The 22,245-nt window shown below is 42.2% G+C and overlaps 1 protein-coding gene across 2 annotated transcripts; it reads left to right on the forward strand.

The window, feature by feature from the left end:
* Window positions 1–1,069: 1,069 nt before the first annotated feature.
* On the forward strand, window positions 1,070–22,231 carry patz1 (POZ/BTB and AT hook containing zinc finger 1). Of its 2 annotated transcripts, none has more exons than XM_041887880.2 (4): window positions 1,070–2,409; window positions 2,590–2,653; window positions 3,698–3,869; window positions 18,715–22,231. In XM_041887880.2, exons 1-4 carry the CDS (start codon window positions 1,199–1,201, stop codon window positions 19,233–19,235), a joined length of 1,968 nt encoding a protein of 655 aa, XP_041743814.2. In that variant the 5' UTR covers window positions 1,070–1,198; the 3' UTR covers window positions 19,236–22,231. The 2 variants fall into 2 exon arrangements, with proteins under 2 accessions (XP_041743814.2, XP_041743813.1); XM_041887879.2 differs by lacking the exon at window positions 18,715–22,231 and adding an exon at window positions 5,904–6,625.
* Window positions 22,232–22,245: the final 14 nt, after the last annotated feature.

Consider the following 22,245-nt stretch of genomic DNA (forward strand, 5'->3'; position numbering starts at 1 on the left):
GTGTCTGACACTAAACTGGTGCCTACATTGATGTCATTTAATATTTGTGGGATTGTCTGATTTGTTATAGTAACTGTCCAGTGACAATCTCACTTAAATGCATATTCTGTCGACTCGTCCTACAATGTACTTGTATTTGTGGCCAAAGCATAAATTGGAGGAAACTTGAATCTGAGACTGTTTAATAAAATATGCTTGCCATTTACTCATAGAACATGTCATATTGGCTGAGCTGGCCAATCAGCAGTGTACTTGGGTGAATAATGACTGGTACACACACCATTATGTTAGGGTATGCCCACACCATTCGAACAGAAATGCTGCTTTTTATATTAAGGAAAACTCACTCATTGTAATTGTCATATTTCATAGATCTGGACAGTTTAAGGAAAGCAGACACGTTTTCGTTTTTTCTCCCAATCTTATTGAATGTCCCTCATGGTTTGTTTACCTTTCTGCTTTTGGGGTGACACTGACGAACATGGAATTTCAAATTGAGTTTCGGTTCTCACAATTACTTTGCCTTACTGTCAGAATATGAGCGGGCTATTTGCATATGCGGGTAGCGCCTTTAAAATTGCAATTCTCCATAGGCCTCTGCAATGTGTGAATGGCAGCAACACATATACATGTTTTATAGAATATTGTGTACAGTCAGAATGGGACGGGTTATAAAATAATGCAACATCAAAGTTATGGTTGGAGTCCTGTCTGTATATTTCAACTTTTTTTTGTACTGTATTATATTCTAACATGCGCACGGTCGCACCCTTTTCGTTCTGAAAGCTAGACGGTCAGCCTTTTCTCAGCAGCGGCTGGGGGAGGGGGCTTTTTGGATTTAAAAAAATGTGAAGGGAGAAACCAGGAAGAGGAATATTATGAACGTATTTCACAACTTCAACCCCACCTCATGTATCCTAAATAGCTATAGTGTCTATTAGAATAATAGCTTTTAGATCAGATACTCTACATAGTGTATGTCTAAAAGTGATGTGAAAATATAGAACGATACCCCCCCCACTTTGAAACGAAAAGGTTAAAGTTCACAGGAAGCTGGGGGGCTGCCATTTTTCCCTGCTGCTAACGTTTAGATGCTAAAGAGGGAAGGGTGGTCGTCGTGTGTTTTTATTTAATTTACCCCGACTATTGAGCTGTATACACTATTTGTTTCTCCACCCCTAGTCGCTAACCTAAATTGATGTTGAATGAATTCGGCATGGAGAGAATAGCGGAGCAGTCGTGGAATTCTTCATACACCTATCAGGTGAGCAATCATAGCGCGCAGATGCTACACAACCTCAACATTCAGAGGAAAGATGGAGGCAGGTTTTGCGATGTGATCTTGCGCGTTGGCGAAGAGAGCTTCCCTGCCCACAAGGCGGTACTGGCGGCGTGCAGCGAGTACTTCGAGTCCGTTTTTGGTTGTCAAACGGAGGGCGACGGGGAGGCAAAAGAACTTGAGATGCATACGATAAGCCCCAAAGTTTTTAAAGACATTTTGGACTTTGTCTACACCTCTAGGATTGTGGTACAATTGGAATGTTTCCCCGAGTTGATGACAGCTGCTAAGTTTCTGTTAATGCGTTCTGTCATCGAGATATGCCAAGAAGTAATCAAACAGTCCAATGTACAAATCCTTGTACCACCCTCTCGAGGAGGAGACGTCAGTTTGTTCCGTGCCACGGGGGGCTCTGAATTGGGTTTCAAATTAGCCGTAGACAACATGTCAAATGGGAATGGCAATAATGGGCAAACACATAATGTGGACGGAAGTCATGCCAATGACACTGTCGTGTCGGATGGTAGCCCCCAGTCCACTATGCCAGTCCTGCAGCCCGTGTCTCCATCAGAGAAGACGGGCAACCCGTTCCAAGAAGAGGGCTTTCCGGGTTCCAAGAGAGGCAGGGGGCGACCAAAGAAGGTGACAGCCATAGAGCATATACATTACAACCACAACACCTCTGACGTTAAAGAAGACATTGAGCAGCTATTTCCTTGTGGAATATGTGGCAAAGCATTTACAGAGGCTGTGCGGTTGAGAAATCACGAAGCGCAGCATGGAGCTTCCAGCCATGGCGCGAGTATCGGAGGCGGCCCTACCTTGATAACGCACTCTGGTCAGCCCGGTCTGTTGGAGAATGGCATGCCCTTGCATGGAACAGTAGATAACAGCCGTAAACGAGAGAGGACGAGACGTCACGTTGGCTGTGACATTTGTGGAAAGGTGTTCCGGGATGTATACCACCTGAACCGACACAAATTGTCTCATTCCGGGGAAAAGCCATATGCTTGCCATGTCTGTGGCCTGCGGTTCAAGCGCAAGGACAGGATGTCATACCATGTGCGGTCACACGATGGATCTGTGGGCAAACCTTACGTCTGTCAAAGCTGTGGAAAGGGGTTTTCAAGGTGAGCTATGGACAATTATTATGGTAGGTCTACATTACCAGCACTACTTCCAGGGGAATTCCCTATTCTATTCTAAGCATTCTGTGTTTGAGGGAAAATAAAGACAAATTGTCTTCTTACTCAGAATCATTTGTGTACTGTCTGCATCTGTCTCAACATGCCTATGTTTGTTTTATTCAGGCCAGACCATCTGAATGGGCACATCAAGCAGGTTCACACAACAGAGAGACCCCATAAATGCCAGGTGAGACAATAGTAACAACTGGATTCTCTTAGGAGAGTTGATGTGGATGCAATATTTGTCACAATGAATGAACAATACACTTCAAATCTGTCACTGCTTGTTTTAATGATTGAGTACGGTTACTCAATGACAACCCAAACTAATATAATAGTTTGTTTAAAACGTTTACATGCTTTGCAAGATGAACGATTTCTCTAATAATCCTGTTTACATGGACACATCTGAAATCAGGCTACCTGATGGGACTTAAATAAATGCAGAAAATCGGCAATCAAAGTAAACGTTCTACCAACGTACCATGTTATTTTTGAAAAATGTGTATGTGAAAACGATTTCAGTTTTTTAAAACTCACTTCACTAGTGCATAAGAGGGAGACTACCGGTGCTGGCACATGCACAGATCAAGTACACCGCTGGAATGCTGATTAAGCTGTTTACATGTCAGAAAACCAGGTGTTTTAATCCGCATATGCTTACTTTGATTTTGACGTTACACCGATTTTAAAGCTGCAATATGTAACTTTATGGACAACCTGACCAAATTCACATAGCAATATGTGTTATAGATTATAAGAAGCGCTATATTTGTTCTATGTGTGCTATTTCTATGCTCCTCGTTCTTAAATTTAGTTTTTGCATCTTTTACTTTCGGGTTTGTACACCAGCTTCAAACCGCTGAAAGTACTATATTTTTGGTTTTGGAAAATATATTTCACAGTGGTTTAGATACTAGAATGACTCTACATTATACTTGCTTGTTTTGTCACATAAACAAAAATTAAGCAAACGATTTGAATTTTGGCAACCAGGAAATGGCAGAGGGATTTTTGCGTAGTGCATCTTTAAGATAAGCAGAGTAAAGTGTTTACATGACTACTGCCATACTCGGCCTACTGCCAAAGTCAATTAAATATGGAATTATTAGTGTGCATGTAAACATACTCATTCTTGTTGATTAGAATATGGTTGATGGTAAATGAATACTGTTTCTGTACGTAACATGTATGAGGGCATGTTCTTTACCTGTATTTTCCTCCTCTTCAGATTTGTAATGCCTCCTTTGCTACAAGAGATCGCCTGCGGTCCCACCTGGCTTGCCACGAGGACAAGATCCCGTGCCAGGTATGTGGGAAGTACCTCCGGGCTGCGTACATGACCGACCACCTCAAGAAACACAGTGAAGGACCTCACAACTACTGTAGCATATGCAACAAAGGTAACCTCAGGCCTAGTGTGCAGCATCATCTCCTCATACCTGTCAGGCTTCCATTCTATGACTGTGTCTTCTTGTTTCTTAGATTTGTATGTGTTTTCTTGTTAGCCTGCCTCTCTTCCAGCATGGTATTTCCATCTTGCCACAAGCAACAAGGATGATCTACCAATATTTTTACTATTCAAATCTAATACTATAGTAACTACCTCAGCTGGTGCAAAGAATTTGGGTTGCTTTCTACATAAAAGCTTGTGACCTGCAATCACGGGCTATCTGCAGTTCATAGTTGTAGTGTCTGCATGGGTTGTCCACTGTTTTTCAAGTTGGTTTTGCAGCAAGGAGCACACGAGACGTAAACACATATAACAGACCCACATGAATCACAATGATACTAAGTATAAAGGTAGTACATACAGTGGGGTCTGAAATAATTTACACCCTTGGTAAAGATAAACAAAAATGACTGTATGAAATATATAATTCAAATACTGAGCTATATTGTATGCTCCAAAAATTTGGGAAATTATATTATTTTATACTAAAACAATTGCTCAGAGAAAGAGATTTTGTTTAACAAGTAATGTTTTTTTCTCAAAAAGGTAGGGGTAAAAATGGACACCCCTGTTTTCAATACCTCACCTTGCAAGGATAACGGCACTGAGCCTTTTTCTAAAATGTTTTATGAGTTGTAGAACACATTGGGAGGGATCTTAGACCATTCCTCCATACAGAATTCTTCCAGATCCTTGATATCCTTAGTCTGCACTTATGGACTGCCCTCTTCAATTCAAACCACAGGTTTTCAATGGGTTTCACATCCATAGACTGAGATGACCATTGTAAAATGCATATTTTGTGGCCAATTAACCATTTTCTTTTGGGATTTTGATGTGTGCTTGGGGTTATGGTCTTGCTGGAAGATCCACTTGTGGCCAAGTTTCAGCCTCCTGGCAGACAACCAGGTTTTTGGCAAAAATGTCCTGGTACTGGGTAAAGTTCATGATGCCGTTGACCTTAACAAGGGCCCCAGGACCAGTGGAAGCAAAATATCCCCCTAACATGAAAGATACACCACCATATTTTACAGTAGGTATTGGGTTCTCTGAGAAAAAAAAGTATTACTTGTTAAACAAAATCTCTATCTATGAGCAATTGTATAAGTATAAAATAATATAATTTCCCAATTTTTTGGAGCATACAAAATAGCTCAGTATTTGACTATATAAAATAAATAATTAATTCTTCCTCATCTTTATCAAGGGTGTCAATAATCTCGGACCCCACTTTACAATGCTCGTGCATCAGTTATTGGTTGGCAGTCACCATGGTTGCTTCTTGTTTGTTGTTGTCCTCTCTGAACATTCTCTTGCTGCCATTCCAATTTACTATCTTGTACAGTCAGTATGTTAATGCAACACAGGTCTCATTAATGTAGTAAAGTAATTGATGGTTAATGATTTGTCCAAAATGGTGGTGTCAGCTGCTCCTAGCAGATAGTGCTATTGTTTTATTTGAGAAAGGCTTGATTTCATATGTTAAGGTTTCAAGACTTGTTTGTCTTACCTGATTGTGTGTACTACTGTAGATTATTTCTGCCCCCCCCCTCTGTGCAGTTTGTCTGTATTGGGTTGACTTGCTTCTTTTGTCTTGATTTACCTGGCTAGACATGGTGTCATTCTTGTGGTAGGCCTAATAGCTTAGATAATAGAGAACAGGGGTTGCACATTGTTGACTCTTGCTTGAGGTTACCCTTCCTTTTGTAGGTTCACATTCTTCCTTGCCTTTTGAAGTTAGATGCACTTCCAAAAGCTCAGCTCAGTTCAACAAAATCATATTATTATCCCTGGTACCAGCTCTTATGCTTGTCTGCATGAAAATATAAAACAGTTTCACGAAAGGTGGATGTGGGAACAATTTTTTGTTGTTGTTGTCCCACAGTCATCTTTGGGTACATAACAACAGGGGGCATCCATTCTCTCCCTGCTGGATGTGTAGTGCCACTGCCCTTTTGTTCTGTGTTCTTCTCCTGGTTTCCAGGTTTCTCCACTGCATCCTACCTTAAGGTGCACGTAAAAACGCACCACGGCTCACCATTACTCCCCTCTACCGCCCCAGCACACGGTGCCTTCCCTGAGCTGCAGAACCATGGCGGCACCCCCTACCACACGGGACGCCAGTGCGCAGTGGAAGGCAAGCAGCCGCCCACCCCGCTCCGCTCCACCCTGCCCCCTAGCATATGTCTCTTTATTGCTTTGTATTGATCATAATCTGCTCTGCTGCTGCTTGTGGGGAAAACATGCTGCATCTGTCTTTAGAGCAAAAACACAAGCATACACAAACACATGCACACATAAAATATATAGGCATTCCTGCCTATGCCTGTGCAGTAATGCTAACGCCAAAGGATCCATCTGCTCTCTGTGCCTCCATCAGCTAACGGTAGGGACACTGTCTTCAGAAGAAGCGCCATACATACAAGCTGGCTGATCTGGCTGTCCTGGCTGAAATGATGTATAGGGTGGTTCTGTATTAATTAAATCACTTTCTGACTGCACCCCTTTTGATTTGAACGAAACCTTCATAACCTGTTTGCCCATGATGGAGGTTGTTAGAAAGTGACTTTTCGGACCTGAATGCCGAAACATTCCGGAGATCGAGGTGTTCATAGTTGACCCATTTTGCATACCCACCCTACCATGAGACATCCATGTCTCCGTCACTGTAAAAAGATAAACGGTTGAGTTTGATATCATTTGAAACAAACAGGGTTGTTAAACTATTTGTGTAATCTTTTTACCTTTTAATGTAAATTATCTCAAAAACGCGTAAACGTATGGTGTAGCTTAGACTAGAGGTCTTCTTGGGTCCAAAAAGTTGGACCCGGACCTGAGAACAATCAGACCCGAACGGACCTAATAACAACCAGACCTAGACTCTACCCGTACCCTAACGGATTCGGATTTAGACCCGATTGGACCCAAGTGACAAAAGTATGTTTGTCAGCCAAGTTGCTCTTCTGGTTAACTAATAGGTCTTTATATGTTGGCTAGGCCTTCTATAAGTTAATAAATTCACCTTTATTAGTGTAAAATAAATATGCTATAGCAGGGATGGGCAACGTTGATGGTGGAGGGGACCCCCCAAAAAATCAGCAAACATCATGAGGGGCCACAGTGGCTCGCAGGTCTGCTACCCACATCCATACCCACACAGAGCCGGCCCTAGCCTCTTGACAGCGTAGAGAAAATGTTAGAGTTAATTTCCTGCAATTCTACAATTTCCATGGGGTGTAGAGAAAATATTGTAGTTTTAAAGCAAATTTGCTGTAATTCTACACATTTTACCATGAGGCAGAGAGAAGATTTAGCAATTCTATATCTCATTTCCTGCAATTCTACTCATTTTGCCATGGGGTGGAGAGAAATGTTTGCAGTTTTTAATATGATATCTGAGTGACTAACAAAATCAATGGGTGTCCCCCGGTTGGTAATTTGACCATGATTACTACATTTTTAGATAGCCTATCCAACTAATTTGCTAATCTAAAGAATGTTTGCTGACATGGGCTAATTGAGTGACTGCTGATGCACAACCAAATTTTGTAATTGCACCTTGTGTATTCTATTATTCTGACTCTCAACAGTAATATATATATATATATATATATATATATATATATATATTATATTATTATATATATATATATATATATATATATATATACACACAGTACCAGTCAAAAGTTTGGACACACCTACACATTCAAGGGTTTTTCTTTATTTTTTACTATTTTCTACATTGTAGAATAATAGTGAAGACATCAAAACTATGAAATAACACATGGAATCATGTAGTAACCAAAAAAGTGTTAAACAAATAAAAATATGTTATATTTGAGATTCTTCAAATAGCCACCCTTTGCCTTGATGACAGCTTTGCACACTCTTGGCATTCTCTCAACCAGCTTCTCCTGGAATGCTTTTTCAACAGTCTTGAAGGAGTTCCCACATATGCTGAGCACTTGTTGGCTGCTTTTCCTTCACTCTGTGGTCCAATTCATCCCAAACCATCTCAATTGGGTTGAGGTCGGGTGATTGTGGAGGCCAGGTCATCTGATGCAGCACTCCGTCACTCTCCTTCTTGGTCAAATAGCCCTTACACAGCCTGGGGTGTGTTTTGGGTCATTGTCCTGTTGAAAAACAAATTATAGTCCCACTAAGCGCAAACCAGATGGGATGGCGTATCGCTGCAGAATGCTGTGGTAGCGATGCTGGTTAAGTGTGCTGTAAAATTCTAACAAAATCACAGACCGTGTCACCAGCAAAGCACCATCACACCTCCTCCTCAATGCTTCCCGGTGGGAACCACACATGCGGAGATCATCCGTTCACCTACTCTGCGTCTCACAAAGACGGCGATTAGAACCCAAAATCTCAAATTTGGACTCATCAGACCAAAGGACAGATTTCCACCGGTCTAATGTCCATTGCTCGTGTTTCTTGGCCCAAGCAAGTCTCTTCTTCCTATTGGTGTCCTTTAGTAGTGGTTTCTTTGCAGCAATTCGACCAGGAAGGCCTGATTCACACAGTCTCCTTTGAACAGTTGATGTTGAGATGTGTGTGCATTTATTTGGGCTGCAATCTGAGGTGCAGTTAACTCTAATGAACTTATCCTCTGCAGCAGAGGTAACTCTGGGTCTTCATTTCCTGTGGCGGTCCTCATGAGAGCCAGTTTCATCATAGCGCTTGATGGATTTTGCAACTGCACTTGAAGAAACTTTCAAAGTTCTTGACATTTTCCGTATTGACTGACCTTCATGTCTTAACGTAATGATGAACTGTCGTTTCTCTTTGCTTATTTGAGCTGTTCTTGTTATAATATGGGCTTGGTCTTTTACCAAATAGGGCTATCTTCTGTATACCACCCCTACCTTGTCACAACACAACTGTTTGGCTCAAACGCATTAAGAAGGAAAGAAATTCCACAAATGTACTTTTAACAAGACACACCTGTTAATTGAAATGCAGTCCAGGTGACTACCTCATGAAGCTGGTTGAGAGAATACCAAAAGTGTGCAATGCTGTCATCAAGGCAAAGGGTGGCTACTTTAAAGAATCTCAAATATAAAATATAAATAACACTTTCACGTTTTTTGTTGTTGTGGAAATTGAACCACGGGCCTACAAAAGTTGCCAATCCCTGTGCTATAGGCTATGCAGAGCCGTGGTCAGGTCCACTCTGGTCTATCACCTGTAGTTATATAGACCCGATGACAATGAAACAGGACCCAACCCGGACCCGAGGGAAACGTTAGTATTTTGGACCTGGACCTACTCAGGTCTCGGGTATTCGGTTCAGGTTGACCCGTGAAGACCTTAGACCCTATTTTACATCATCTGAGGTGTTTGTTGTGCCCGTCATTGGTTGAGACACTGCATACTTTTGAATACAGGGTGGGCTTCATTTCAATCATAGTAGAGTTCATAGAATGGACTTATCCCTTCAGACCACTGCAATTTAGCTGGTACACCATTGAAACATTAGCTTCCAATTACTACAGAAAGATGGCGGCCGGTCCACCCACTATCAAATGCCAAGTTGAATGTCTATTCTATTATGCATATTTCTATGAGTTCAATAGGTTTCCTATGGTATTGACAGTTTTTAATTTAAAACAGTGTATATTCCCACTCAATACAACATTTACTGATTTCCATCTTTGTGGTTCAATTTGAGAAAGTTGAAATGTCAATTGTATTCACATTTTAGTACATTTATCTGCCAAAAAATGACACCCAGCCTGTATTCTAGAGTATGCTGTCTCAAACGATGGTGGGCACAACAAACACCTCAGACGATTTAAAATGGGGTGCTCTTCTGTATGGCTTTATTGAGAAGAGAGGAGGAGGAAAGTGAGAAGAAGTTGAATGGGGAACTTCACGTTTTGCTTTTTACTAAACATATAGATCATGTGAATTAATCTTTTAATAAGGATAACTTTTACTCAATAGGTTAGAATCTTTATAGGCCTTGAAATAAAAAGATTACTTAATCAAGATGAAATAAAAAATGTAATTGCAGCCTTTGGCATCTTTTTTAATGGGGCACTGCCCCCCAGTGGTACATTTTGGGACACTGCAGGTTGTCAGGGACTCAGCTCATCAATAGCTACAACAAAGAAGTGGATGTATGCCACCCCATTTTCCAAATCAAGGCTCAGACACACAGAGACTGTTAAGCTTAATAGCCTTAGTGCTACACCCATCTGTCTCTGTTCAGCATGGCAATGTGAACGCTGTCTGAAAACGCTGTTTGTTGCTTGCTGTCATCTCCATCGCCTTGTGGCCATTGGCTAAACGATGCACTAATGTTGTTGCATGTCTATTGGGTCATACAGTATTGTGCAATGTTCGTCTGGATTCACTGGAGCTTTTTTCAACTATATTATTGCCATGGCAACCAGCAACAGCCTATGGATTTGGCTGTACAGTATGTCAGACTCTGGCAGAGAGAGAGAGCCAAAGCAGTGTAGAGAGAGAAGTTTAGATTCTGGGCAAAAATCAGTTTTCTGGTTGTAGAAATGGGGTTCCTAGTGATCACCTATCTCCAATCTAAAATCGTTGAAATGTAGCGGAATGCCAGAATTCAAAATCAATTGACCAGCTGCTTTTATTTAGAATAAAGAACTGTAGAATGTCACTGCCTTGGATGTGCCATTGTAGTGTGACTCTGATCATAACAGATTTCATAGCATCTTCATTCAGCACCATTGTCAACTGTTTTGGCCTGATTGGCATGAGATGAGGGGCCTGTGCTGCAGACAGAACCATGTTCGAGGCTCAAGGATTGAGTAGTAGTGTTAAAGTGAGTTGGAGGAGCTGATAAGAGAATGGATGAAAGAAAAAATATATTTTATAAAGGAAATAGAAAGGAATAGCATAAAGAATAGCTGTAGACTTCATAAAGGAAAAAGTTATTTTACAGAGAAGAAATACCATTGCAAACATTCAATTCTCTAGAACAGACTAGCAGTCTGCTGGCTTGGCAAGTAATACAGGAAAAAGTTTCATTCACTGGACAAAGTAAAGCTACTAAGTGAAAGACCTAGTAAGGTCTGAATAATATTCGGACTACATTGACTGTATGGTTTCCTCTGGCCTTGTCTGTTGTCTTTGCTGTCCCCACTCTACTCTCTGTCGGTGGCTTGGTGTTTGTCTGTCGTTGGTATAGACCTGTGCAACAGTCGCCGGCTGCTGGTCACCTTCCAAGAGGCAGAGGGTCACTGCTTTCTCCCCCAGCCCGGCCCTCCCTTCCTGGGCCTGCAGCCCGAGCTGCTCCTGGGGAAACCAGGGCCTGGGGGGGCTCCGTATTTCTGGGAATGCTCTGCCGGCCTGCCTGGGTTCCACCCCCTCCACAGGCCTCTGCCAGGTCAGTACGGGCTAGCCGGAGGGTGGGGTCTGGGCCGGGCCTGGGCGCTAACTAGGCCCACTGATTGGACGGGTAACAAGGGTTCCACTGTAAAGGGTTGGTTGGATGAGGAGATTCCAACCTCTATGGGTGCATGTGTATAAAGAGTAAAGGACATTTGGTTGACTGGATGCATGAGCAAAAGGTTTCCTGGAAATAAGCCGCTAGAAGTTTGCGGATGTGGAGACATGAGATGTCGCAGGAGTAGTTCCGATGTGGTTTTGGTATCGTGATAAAAACATGACATCTGTATCAGCCGATACAATGGCCTATTTCAGGGATGGGCAACTGGCGGCCCCCCTTTTGTAGGCCTTTTTTTTAGGAACTCACTTGGGGTCTCAACTTACTGTTGAGAGTTAAAATAGTAGAATAGCAGTTTCTCTTGTTATGTCAGTCACTGACAGTCACTTAATTAACCCATGTCAGCAATTGTTGGATTGGTAAGTTAGTCTAGCCAGCGATCTAAACTTGAAGTAATCATGGTCGAATTACCGACCGGGGAGGCCCCATTAATTTTGTTAGTCACTCAGTCAGATGTCATTAAAAAATGCAAACATTTAACTCCACCCTATGGCAAAATGTGTAGAACTGCAGGAAATTCGCTGTAAAACTGCTCATTTATTTATCTGCCCCATGGCAAAATGAGTAGAATTACATGAAATGTGTTACAAAACTGAAGCATTTTCTCTACGCCCCATGGCAAAATGTGTAGAATTGCAGAAGATAAACTCTAAAATGTAATTTGTTTCTCTCCGCTGTCAAGAGGGGGAGCTGCTAAAATGTTTTGCTCGCAAGGTGGGGGGAGGGAACAAAATGTCACTTAGGGCCCCCAAAAGGCTCTGACTGCATGTGTGGGTATGGATGTGGGTACGCAGCCACTGCTGCCCCCTCATGATGAGTTCAGATGTTTTGTGGGCCCCCACCTACATCAAATTTGTCCAAACCTGGCCTATTTCATGTCAGATATTCTGGGCTGATATTGTACAGTGTTCAATCAGAGCTAAACTAATCTGCCATGGCATGCTATCAATAAACACAAAAAGCTGTTGTGTAGAATTGCGTTTTTTGCCCGAAACTCACAAAGAAGAAACAGACTTTGCTCTCAATGAAAAGCATATTATCTATTGGGTAAATGAATGAAGCTGCGGAATGTCTGCTTACCGCATAATCTGAACAAACGTGCCCTCTGTTCCTATAAGTATATTATTCGCTAATGTTCAGTCCCTGGACAATAAAGTAGACGAGCTCAGGGCGAAGATCTCCTTCCAGAGAGACATCCGGGACTGTAACATACTCTGTTTTACGGAATAATGTCTCTCTCCGAATATATTGTTCCCGTCCGTTCAGCCAGCGGGGTTCTCCGTCCATCGCGCGGACAGGAAGGAAGAACTCTCCGGGAAAAGAAAAGGCGGAGGGGTTTGTTTCATGATTAACAATTCATGGTGTGAATGTGGTGACGTACAGGAACTCAAGTCCTTTTGTTCTCCCGATCTGGAATACTTCACCATCAAATGGTGACCACATTTCCTCTCAAGAAAATGTTCTTCAGTCATCGTCACTGAAGTGTATATTCCACCCCAAGCCGACACCGCGACGGCTCTCAAGGAACTACACTGGACTATGTGCAAGCTGGAAACCGCATATCCTAAGGCTGCATTTATTGTAGCTGGGGACTTAAATAAAGGAAATCTGGGGAAAACGCTACCGAAATTCTATCAACACATCTCCTGTGCTAGACACGCAACACGGACCCTGGATCATTGCTACTCTTCCTTCCGGGACGGCTAGAAGGCCCTTCCCCACCCTCCCTTCGGCAAATCAGATCACGCCTCCATTCTGCTCCTCCCAACCTATAGGCAGAAACTTAAACAGGAAGCTCCCATGATAAGGACTGTTCAACGTTGGTCTGACCAATCGGAATCTATGCTTCAAGATTGTTTTGATCACGCTGACTGGGAAATATTCTGGGTCGCCTCTGAAAATAGTATTGACGTATACACTGACTCTGTGACTGGGTTCATCAGGAAGTGCATAGAGGATGTTTTTCCCACTGTGACGATTTAGAACTTATCCACACCAAAAACCGTGGATAGATGGCAGCATTCACGCAAAACTGAAAGCCCAAACCACCACATTTAACCATGGTAAGATGTCTGGGAACATAGACGTGTACAAACAGACCAGCTACGACCTCAGTAAGGCAATCAGAGGCAAAACTACAGTACAGGGACAAAGTGGAGTCGCAATTGTAGAATAATAGTGAAGACATCAAAACTATGAAATAACACATATGGAATCATGTACAGTGGTTTGCCAAAGTATTCACCCCCCCTTGGCATTTTTCCTATTTTGTTGCCGTACAACCTGGAATTAAAATGGATTTCTTGGGGGTTTGTATCATTTGATTTACACAACATGCCTACCACTTTGAAGATGCAAAATACTTTTTTTGTGAAACAAACAAGAAATAAGACAAAAAAACTGAACTTGAGCGTGCAAAACTATTCACCCCCCAAAGTCAATACTTTGTAGAGCCAGCTATTGCAGCAATTACAGCTGCAAGTCTCTTGTGGTATGTCTCTTTAAGCTTGGCACATCTAGCCACTGGGATTTTTGCCCATTCTTAAAGGCAAAACTGCTCCAGCTCCTTCAAGTTGGATGGGTTCCGCTGGTGTACAGCAATCTTTAAGTCATAGATTCTCAATTGGATTGAGGTCTGGGCTTTGACTAGGCCATTCCAAGACATTTAAATGTTTCCCCTTAAACCACTTGAGTGTTGCTTTAGCAGTATGCTTAGGGTCATTGTCCTGCTGGAAGGTGAACCTCCGTCCCAGTCTCAAATCTCTGGAAGACTGAAACCGGTTTCCCTCAAGAATTTCCCTGTATTTAGCGCCATCCATCATTCCTTCAATTCTGACCAGTTTCCCAGTCCCTGCCAATAAAAAACATTGGGATGGTGTTCTCGTAGTGATGAGAGGTGTTGGGTTTGCGCCAGACATAGCGTTTTCCTTGATGGCCAAAAAGCTAAATTTGAGTCTCATCTGACCAGAGTACCTTCTTCCATATGTTTGGGGAGTCTCCCACATGCCTTTTTGCGAACACCAAATGTGTTTGCTTATTTTATTCTTTAAGCAATGGCTTTTTTCTGGCCACGCTTCCGTAAAGCCCAGCTCTGTGGAGTGTACGGCTTAAAGTGGTCCTATGGACAGATACTCCAATCTCCGCGGTGGTGCTTTGCAGCTCCTTCAGGGTTATCTTTTGTCTCTTTGTTGCCTCTCTGATTAATGCCCTCCTTGCCTGGTCCGTGAGTTTTGGTGGGCGGCCCTCTCTTGGCAGGTTTGTTGTGGTGCCATATTCTTTCAATTTTTTAAATAATGGATTTAATGGTGCTCCGTGAGCTGTTCAAAGTTTCTGTTATTTTTTTATAACCCAACCCTGATCTGTACTTCTCCACAACTTTATCCCTGACCTGTTTGGAGAGATCCTTGGTCTTCATGGTGCCGCTTGCTTGGTGGTGCCCCTTGCTTAGTGGTGTTGCAGACTCTGGGGCCTTTCAGAACAGGTGTATATATACCGAGATCATGTGACAGATCATCTGACACTTAGATTGCACACAGGTGGACTTTATTTAACTAATTATGTGACTTCTGAAGGAAATTGGTTGCACCAGATCTTATTTAGGGGCTTCATAGCAAAGGGGGTGAATACATATGCACGCACCACTTTTTGGTTATTTTTAATTTTTTAATTTCTTGAAATAAGTTATTTTTTTCACTTCACCAATTTGGACTATTTTGTGTACAGGTTGTAATGCAACAAAATAGGAAAAACGCGAAGGGGGATGAATACTTTTGCAAGGCACTGTAGTAACCAAAAAAGTGTTAAACAAATCAAAATATATTTTATATTTGAGATTCTTCAAATAGCCACCCTTTGCCTTGATGACAGCTTTGCACACTCTTGGCAAACTCTCAACCAGCTTCACCTGGAATGCTTTTCCTACATATGCTGAGCACTTGTTGGCTGCTTTTCCTTCACTCTGCCGTCCGACTCATCCCAAACCATCTCAATTGGGTTGAGGTTGGGGGATTGTGGAGGCCAGGTCATCTGATGCAGCTCTCCATCACTCTCCTTATTGGTAAAATAGCCCTTACACAGCCTGGAGGTGTGTTGGGTCATTGTCCTGTTGAAAACAAATGATAGTCCCACTAAGCGCAAACCAGTTGGGATGGCGTATCGCTGCAGAATGCTGTGGTAGCCACGCTGGTTAAGTGTGCCTTGAATTATAAATAAATCACGGACAGTGTCACCAGCAAAGCACCCCCACACCAAACACCTCCTCCTCCATGCTTTACGGTGGGAACTACACATGTGGAGACTACACATCTGTTCACCCACACTGCGTCTCACAAAGACATGGCGGTTGGAACCAAAAATCTCCAATTTGTACTCTAGACTATTGTCCGTTGCTCGTGTTTCTTGGCCCAAGCAGGTCTCCTCTTGTTATTGGTGACGAACTAAAGACCTTCTTCACCCGCTTCGAGTAAAACAAAATTGAGACGCGGGCCCCCAATGCTCACGAGAACTGTGTGCTCTCGTTCTCTGTGGCCGATGTAAGTATTTTAAGCGTGTTAAAGTTGCAATATGAAGAAATCACTCCGCCATTTCCTGGTTGCTAAAATTCTGCGTAGTGTAGAGAATCATTGTACCATCTAAACCACTGTGACACATATATTTTCAATAACCACAAATAATGTATTTTCAGCCATTTGAAGCTGGTGTACAAAACTGAAAGTAAAAGACGCAACAATGAAACTTAAGAACGGGAAGCATAGAAATAGCGCACATAGAACAGATCTACCGCTTCTTAGACTCTCCAGACCATCAGACTGTTAAACAGTCGCCACTAGTACCCTGCCCTGAGCCTTAGTCACTGTTCTAGCCGGCTACCACCCGGTACTCAGCCCTGCACCTTAGAGACTGCTGCCCTATATACAGTGGGGAGAACAAGTATTTGATACACTGCAGGTTTTCCTACTTACAAAGCATATAGAGGTCTGTAATTTTTATCATAGGTACACTTCAACTGTGAGAGACGGAATCTAAAACAAAAATCCAGAAAATCACATTGTATGATTTTTAAGTAATTAATTTGCATTTTATTGCATGACATAAGTATTTGATCACCTACCAACCAGTAAGAATTCCGGCTCTCACAGACCTGTTAGTTTTTCTTTAAGAAGCCCTCCTGTTCTCCACTCATTACCTGTATTAACTGCACCTGTTTGAACTTGTTACCTGTATAAAAGACACCTGTCCAAACACTCAATCAAACAGACTCCAACCTCTCCACAATGGTCAAGACCAGAGAGCTGTGTAAGGACATCAGGGATAAAACTGTAGACCTGCACAAGGCTGGGATGGGCTACAGGACAATAGGCAAGCAGCTTGGTGAGAAGGCAACAACTGTTGGCGCAATTATTAGAAAATGGAAGAAGTTCAAGATGACGGTCAATCACCCTCGGTCTGGGGCTCCATGCAAGATCTCACCTCGTGGGGCATCAATGATCATGAGGAAGGTGAGGGATCAGCCCAGAACTACATGGCAGGACCTGGTCAATGACCTGAAGAGAGCTGGGACCACAGTCTCAAAGAAAACCATTAGTAACACACTACACCGTCATGGATTAAAATCCTGCAGCGCACGCAAGTCCCCCTGCTCAAGCTAGCGCATGTCCAGGCCCATCTGAAGTTTGCCAATGACCATCTGGATGATCCAGAGGAGGAATGGGAGAAGGTCATGTGGTCTGATGAGACAAAAATAGAGCTTTTTGGTCTAAACTCCACTCGCCGTGTTTGAAGGAAGAAGAAGGATGAGTACAACCCCAAGAACACCATCCCAACCATGAAGCATGGAGGTTGAAACATCATTCTTTGGGGATGCTTTTCTGCAAAGGGGACAGGACGACTGCACCGTATTGAGGGGAGGATGGATGGGGCCATGTATCGCGAGATCTTGGCCAACAACCTCCTTCCCTCAGTAAGAGCATTGAAGATGGGTCGTGGCTGGGTCTTCCAGCATGACAACGACCCGAAACACACAGCCAGGGAAACTCAGGAGTGGCTCCGTAAGAAGCATCTCAAGGTCCTGGAGTGGCCTAGTCAGTCTCCAGACCTGAACCCAATAGAAAATCTTTGGAGGGAGCTGATAGTCTGTATTGCCCAGCGACAGCCCTGAAACCTGAAGGATCTGGAGAAGGTCTGTATAGAGGAGTGGGCCAAAATTCCTGCTGCAGTGTGTGCAAACCTGGTCAAGACCTACAGGAAACGTATGATCTCTGTAATTGCAAACAAAGGTTTCTGTACCAAATATTAAGTTCTGCTTTTCTGATGTATCAAATAATTATGTCATGCAATAAAATGCAAATTAATTACTTAAAAATCATACAATGTGATTTTCTGGATTTTTGTTTTAGATTCCGTCTCTCACAGTTGAAGTGTACCTATGATAAAAATTACAGACCTCTACATGCTTTGTAAGTAGGAAAACCTGCAAAATCGGCTGTGTATCAAATACTTGTTCTCCCCACTGTACATAGTCATTGAACACTTGTCACTTAAATAATGTTTACATACTGTTTCATCCACTTTATATGTCTTTACTGTGTTCTAGTCATGGCTCATCCTACATAACTAGTTTTTTTGTATTTATCTGGATTATGTGTATATTTATTTTATTATTATTGCTAGGTATTACTGCACTGTTGGAGCTAGAAACACAAGCATTTTGCTGCAACGGCGGTAACAGGTAGCTTAGTGGTTAAGAGCATTGTGCCAGTAACCGAAAGGTCGCTGGTTCTAATCCCCGAGCCGACTAGGTGAAAAAACTGTCGATGTGCCCTTGAGCAAGGCACTTAACCCTAATTGCTCCTGTAAGTCGCTCTGGATAAGAGCGTCTGCTAAATGACTAAAATTTAAATGTAAAATGTAAAATCTACAAATCTGTGTAGGCGACCAATAAACTTTGATTTCATATGAATTACCAACATATCTTCTAAGAATTGCAGTACAATTCTACTTAAAAACAATATTATATGAATTGTTTTGTCAGGGGAGTAGATGGTTAGTACACATAGCATTAAACTGTCCTGTTCGTGTTGCAGGTGGTGTTGGTGGTGGAGAGCAGTGCTGCCTGGTGGTCTAAATAGAAAGATTTTGTGTTGTGTGCGCATGGCCTAATTTTCCCGTTTTTCTTTTCTCTCCCCTTATCCTTCCCCTGTGTCCTTCCCCTCTCCCCAACCCCCACCATCTCTCCCACGCCACCATCTCTCCCTTTCCTCCCAACTTCCCCCTCCCCCAACCCCCTTTGTCTTTACCTCAGACGGGCAAGAGAATGCTGGGAAATGCCCCCATCAGGGAGAATCTGAGGGAGACGAGCCGTCGTTCAGGGAGCTGTCCAATGGCGACGAGATGAAATCCCTGCACAAGTCCGAGGGGGAGGACCTTGGGTCTCTGACGCCATTCGCCTGCAATGGAGCCTCTGCCGGTACTGGGGCCGTGCAGGGGTCGCCACCAGGTGGCGCTAAAGCCAAGACCAGCCAGGACTCGCCAGAGAAAAAGTTCCCCTGCAGCGAGTGCAACCAGACCTTCCGCACCAAATCCTACCTCAACAAGCACGTCAACAGAGTGCATCATCATGGGGTCCAGAAGAGTCTGGTGGTGGGTGCAGGGTCGGGGTCAGGTCTGGGGGAGCTGGGTCCTTCCCTGGGCTCGCCCTTCTCCCCTCAACAGAACATGTCTCTACTGGAGTCGTTTGGCTTCCAGATCGTCCAGTCAGCCTTTGCCTCGTCGCTGGTGGACTCTGAAGCAGGACATAGTGGGATGGAGCTGGGGGGGAAGTGACCCGTAGGTCTGAAGGAAAGTGGGGGAACGTTGCCCCTAGGTCTGTCAGCCTATCAGATGGAAGGGAATGACTACTCTTACGTTGTCTGTAGACTGTCTTTAGACTGCTTTGATGTTGATGGCATCATCTCTCACTGTTGTTGTTTATCACATTCTGTCACCTTTCTGTGTCATGGACCTTGCTATTACTATCAATATAAATGTTTTCATCTATACCATTTCAGAGCAATATATCAAATGTACATAAACATGAATCATTTTAACATTAAGCTTAAAAAAAAAAGTACACGATTTTTTTGAATCTGCTGTCTATCTTTGAAGTCTACCGTAAATCATATTTTTGTTTTTATTGTATTTGTATTGTTTATGACATAACCATCCCCTTATGATCCATTACCAAACACACGCACATATAAGAAACATATATTAGTCAATGCTGTTATTGTTATTATCATGTCTGGTCCAGGATTTTTTCTCTATCAAAATAGGGCTTAGGTGGTGGGTGTGGCAGTGGGCGTGGCCAATGGCACGGTCGCCGACCAAACATTTTAGAGGCCCTCTTGGGCGCAGAGAGAAGATGTTGCTGTTTTAAAATCTAATTTCCTGCAGTTTCACCATGCGGTGGAGATAACATTTTACAGTTTTTAAAGCTAGTTTCTTGCAATTCCACACATTTTGTCATGGTGCTGAGGGAAAAAATATATATTTTAAAGCTAATTTCCTGCATTTGTACACAATTTACCATGGCTTATCTATGTTCTTATGCTATCTGAGTGACTCAAACATTATAACAAAATCAATGGGGGCCCCATGCCATGACAATTTTTTTTTTTTTTTTTTTACATTTTAGATTATCCCTGACTGTCTAGTTTTGATTTAGATCCAAAGAGGATCTTATTGAAAAATATATAGGCCTAGGTCCATTATCTTTTCCACATACGTTTTCACTGTTTGGACATATGCTGCCCGGCCAAGACTTTTCTATGCAGAAAATACCCTGAGGTCCTAGTCATACTGGTAATCTATGGGTTAGTACGTACGTTGACTGGGTCATTTTGAAATGCTTTGTTATTATCTACATGGTTTTCACAGCTGCAGTGACACCTTCTAACCCAAGCTTTCCCCTTACTTCAGACAGAGCTACTGATGGGGAGAGGCTGCAGGTGGACCTCTAGTCCAACTCTGAATATAATAATAGAATCAGTCAATTCTACCAGTTTCTGCAGGGCAAGAATAAAACCGTATGCCTCACTATGGCTGTTACATTTGAGAATGTTTTATTCTCTTATTATGGCATTTTTAAGAAGAGATGTATTTGTTAGTCACATACTTGTTAAATCAGTTCTGGATATTCAACAGGGACCAATTTCAGGTTTGACTATTAGAAATCGTGAGAAATGTAGAATATATTTTATTAACTTATTGATTGCCCTGTCCGCTTTGTGCACAGTTTTTTTTTTTTTAATAAATTGATGTTTGAGATGTCAATGTGCTGTGCTGATTTTACTCTTAATTTATGCTAGATACGGGAGGCCTACTAGGGAGCGACTAAAAGAGCATGTATGCTGAAATATCTGTGTGTCTGTGTGTTTGGTGCTCTGATATGTGTGCTTTTGTCCTCCGAATGTAATCAACCAGAAGGCTTTTAGTCTGTATTGTTTGTCCGATAATTTTGCTCTGTTACTTTCAGTACATTCCTGCTTTTATTTATAGTTATATTGTGATTGTAACAAGTGTATATAACATTCATATATTCATATATATATGAAATGCGTATATATATGATAAAACCTAATGATTGATTTTAATAGTTTGTCAATTAATGGGGATCCTGTGTGTGTGTGTGTGTGTGTGTGTGTGTGTGTGTGTGTGTGTGTGTGTATATATAAATGTTTTTTTCCTTCCTTGCCAATGATGGAAAGAGACGTGTAGGTTTTGGTGGTGGTTGTTTGATTTGAAAGGTTTTCCTCACAGTGCACGCCCATGATCTGCTGTGTACTGTTCTGGATATAAATGTTTTTGGGGGTGAGGATGGGGCGAGAGTTTGTTCACTGGATAGTGACAGAGGTTTCGCTGTTCACTGTAGACCTGGGTTCAAAAAGTACCCGAAAAGCATTTGTTTGAGTCTGACTGGAGTGACTGATGGGTGGGTTTGCACTTTTGGGACTCTTCTATTGTGCCAGGCAACCTAAATGAAATACTATTTGAACCCAGGTCTAGTTCACTGTGCTGTTACCTGGCTCTGGTAGTGTACCCACTACCAGTTTAGTGATATGACCTATGGCTTTGATCAATCAGTCTGTTTAGGTCATATTAAGCTCTTTTTATGTCCCCACTGAATAGTGATGCTTTTCACACAGCGAATGGAGTAAAAAGCGTTTATTAAGGCCTGTTTTGTGTTATTTATTGGATAAGTGAGCGACGATGCTGTTTAGAAATATGCTCTTATATAATTGGTGGTTGTGGCAACACTTGGGATCGCCCATACATGCTAATCAAATCATCTGGTGGTATTGTTTGGTTTATCTCACCTGTTTTGGTACTTCAATTTATAGGATGTTTTTATTGATTGATTGCTTGGATACTTACCTGTGCCGTTTTCTTGTCTTATTCTGTTGGTCTGTTGCAAAGTGCCTTCCCAATACTGATTGTGCACAGCAGTGGATTTGAAATGTGAGATAAAAAAGGACCTTTCTCTCGAAATGGTCAATCATGCGCAGATTAACTTGCAATGACACTTTTGTACGCATAAACACATGCAGAAGATGTACATTTGTATATGTATGTTACCTTGGTATTTTATCTCTCTACTCTGCAAGATTGTTGAACTTAATTTTTTTTTTCAGTTACATGTTTTGTTATAAAACCTTTGGACATATTTCAATATAAGCATACTTTTCTATAGATGTCTGTTTTTGTACACTGTTTTTGAGTCTGCAATCTCTGTCTAATTGATACAGAGATGGGGATTCAATAAAGATGTATCTGAAACTGTTCCTTAGTGTGTTAT

The sequence above is a fragment of the Coregonus clupeaformis genome, chromosome 10 (assembly GCF_020615455.1).
Source record: "Coregonus clupeaformis isolate EN_2021a chromosome 10, ASM2061545v1, whole genome shotgun sequence".
Taxonomy (NCBI): Eukaryota; Metazoa; Chordata; class Actinopteri; order Salmoniformes; family Salmonidae; genus Coregonus; species Coregonus clupeaformis.

Coding starts and splice junctions, on each gene's coding strand:
- patz1 (XM_041887880.2), top strand. CDS start 1,199: ATGTTGAATGAATTCGGCATGGAGAGAATAGCGGAGCAGTCGTGGAAT. Junction 2,410..2,589: donor TGTGGAAAGGGGTTTTCAAG/GTGAGCTATGGA, acceptor TGTTTTATTCAG/GCCAGACCATCTGAATGGGC. Junction 3,870..18,714: donor CTGTAGCATATGCAACAAAG/GTAACCTCAGGC, acceptor TCTTTACCTCAG/ACGGGCAAGAGAATGCTGGG.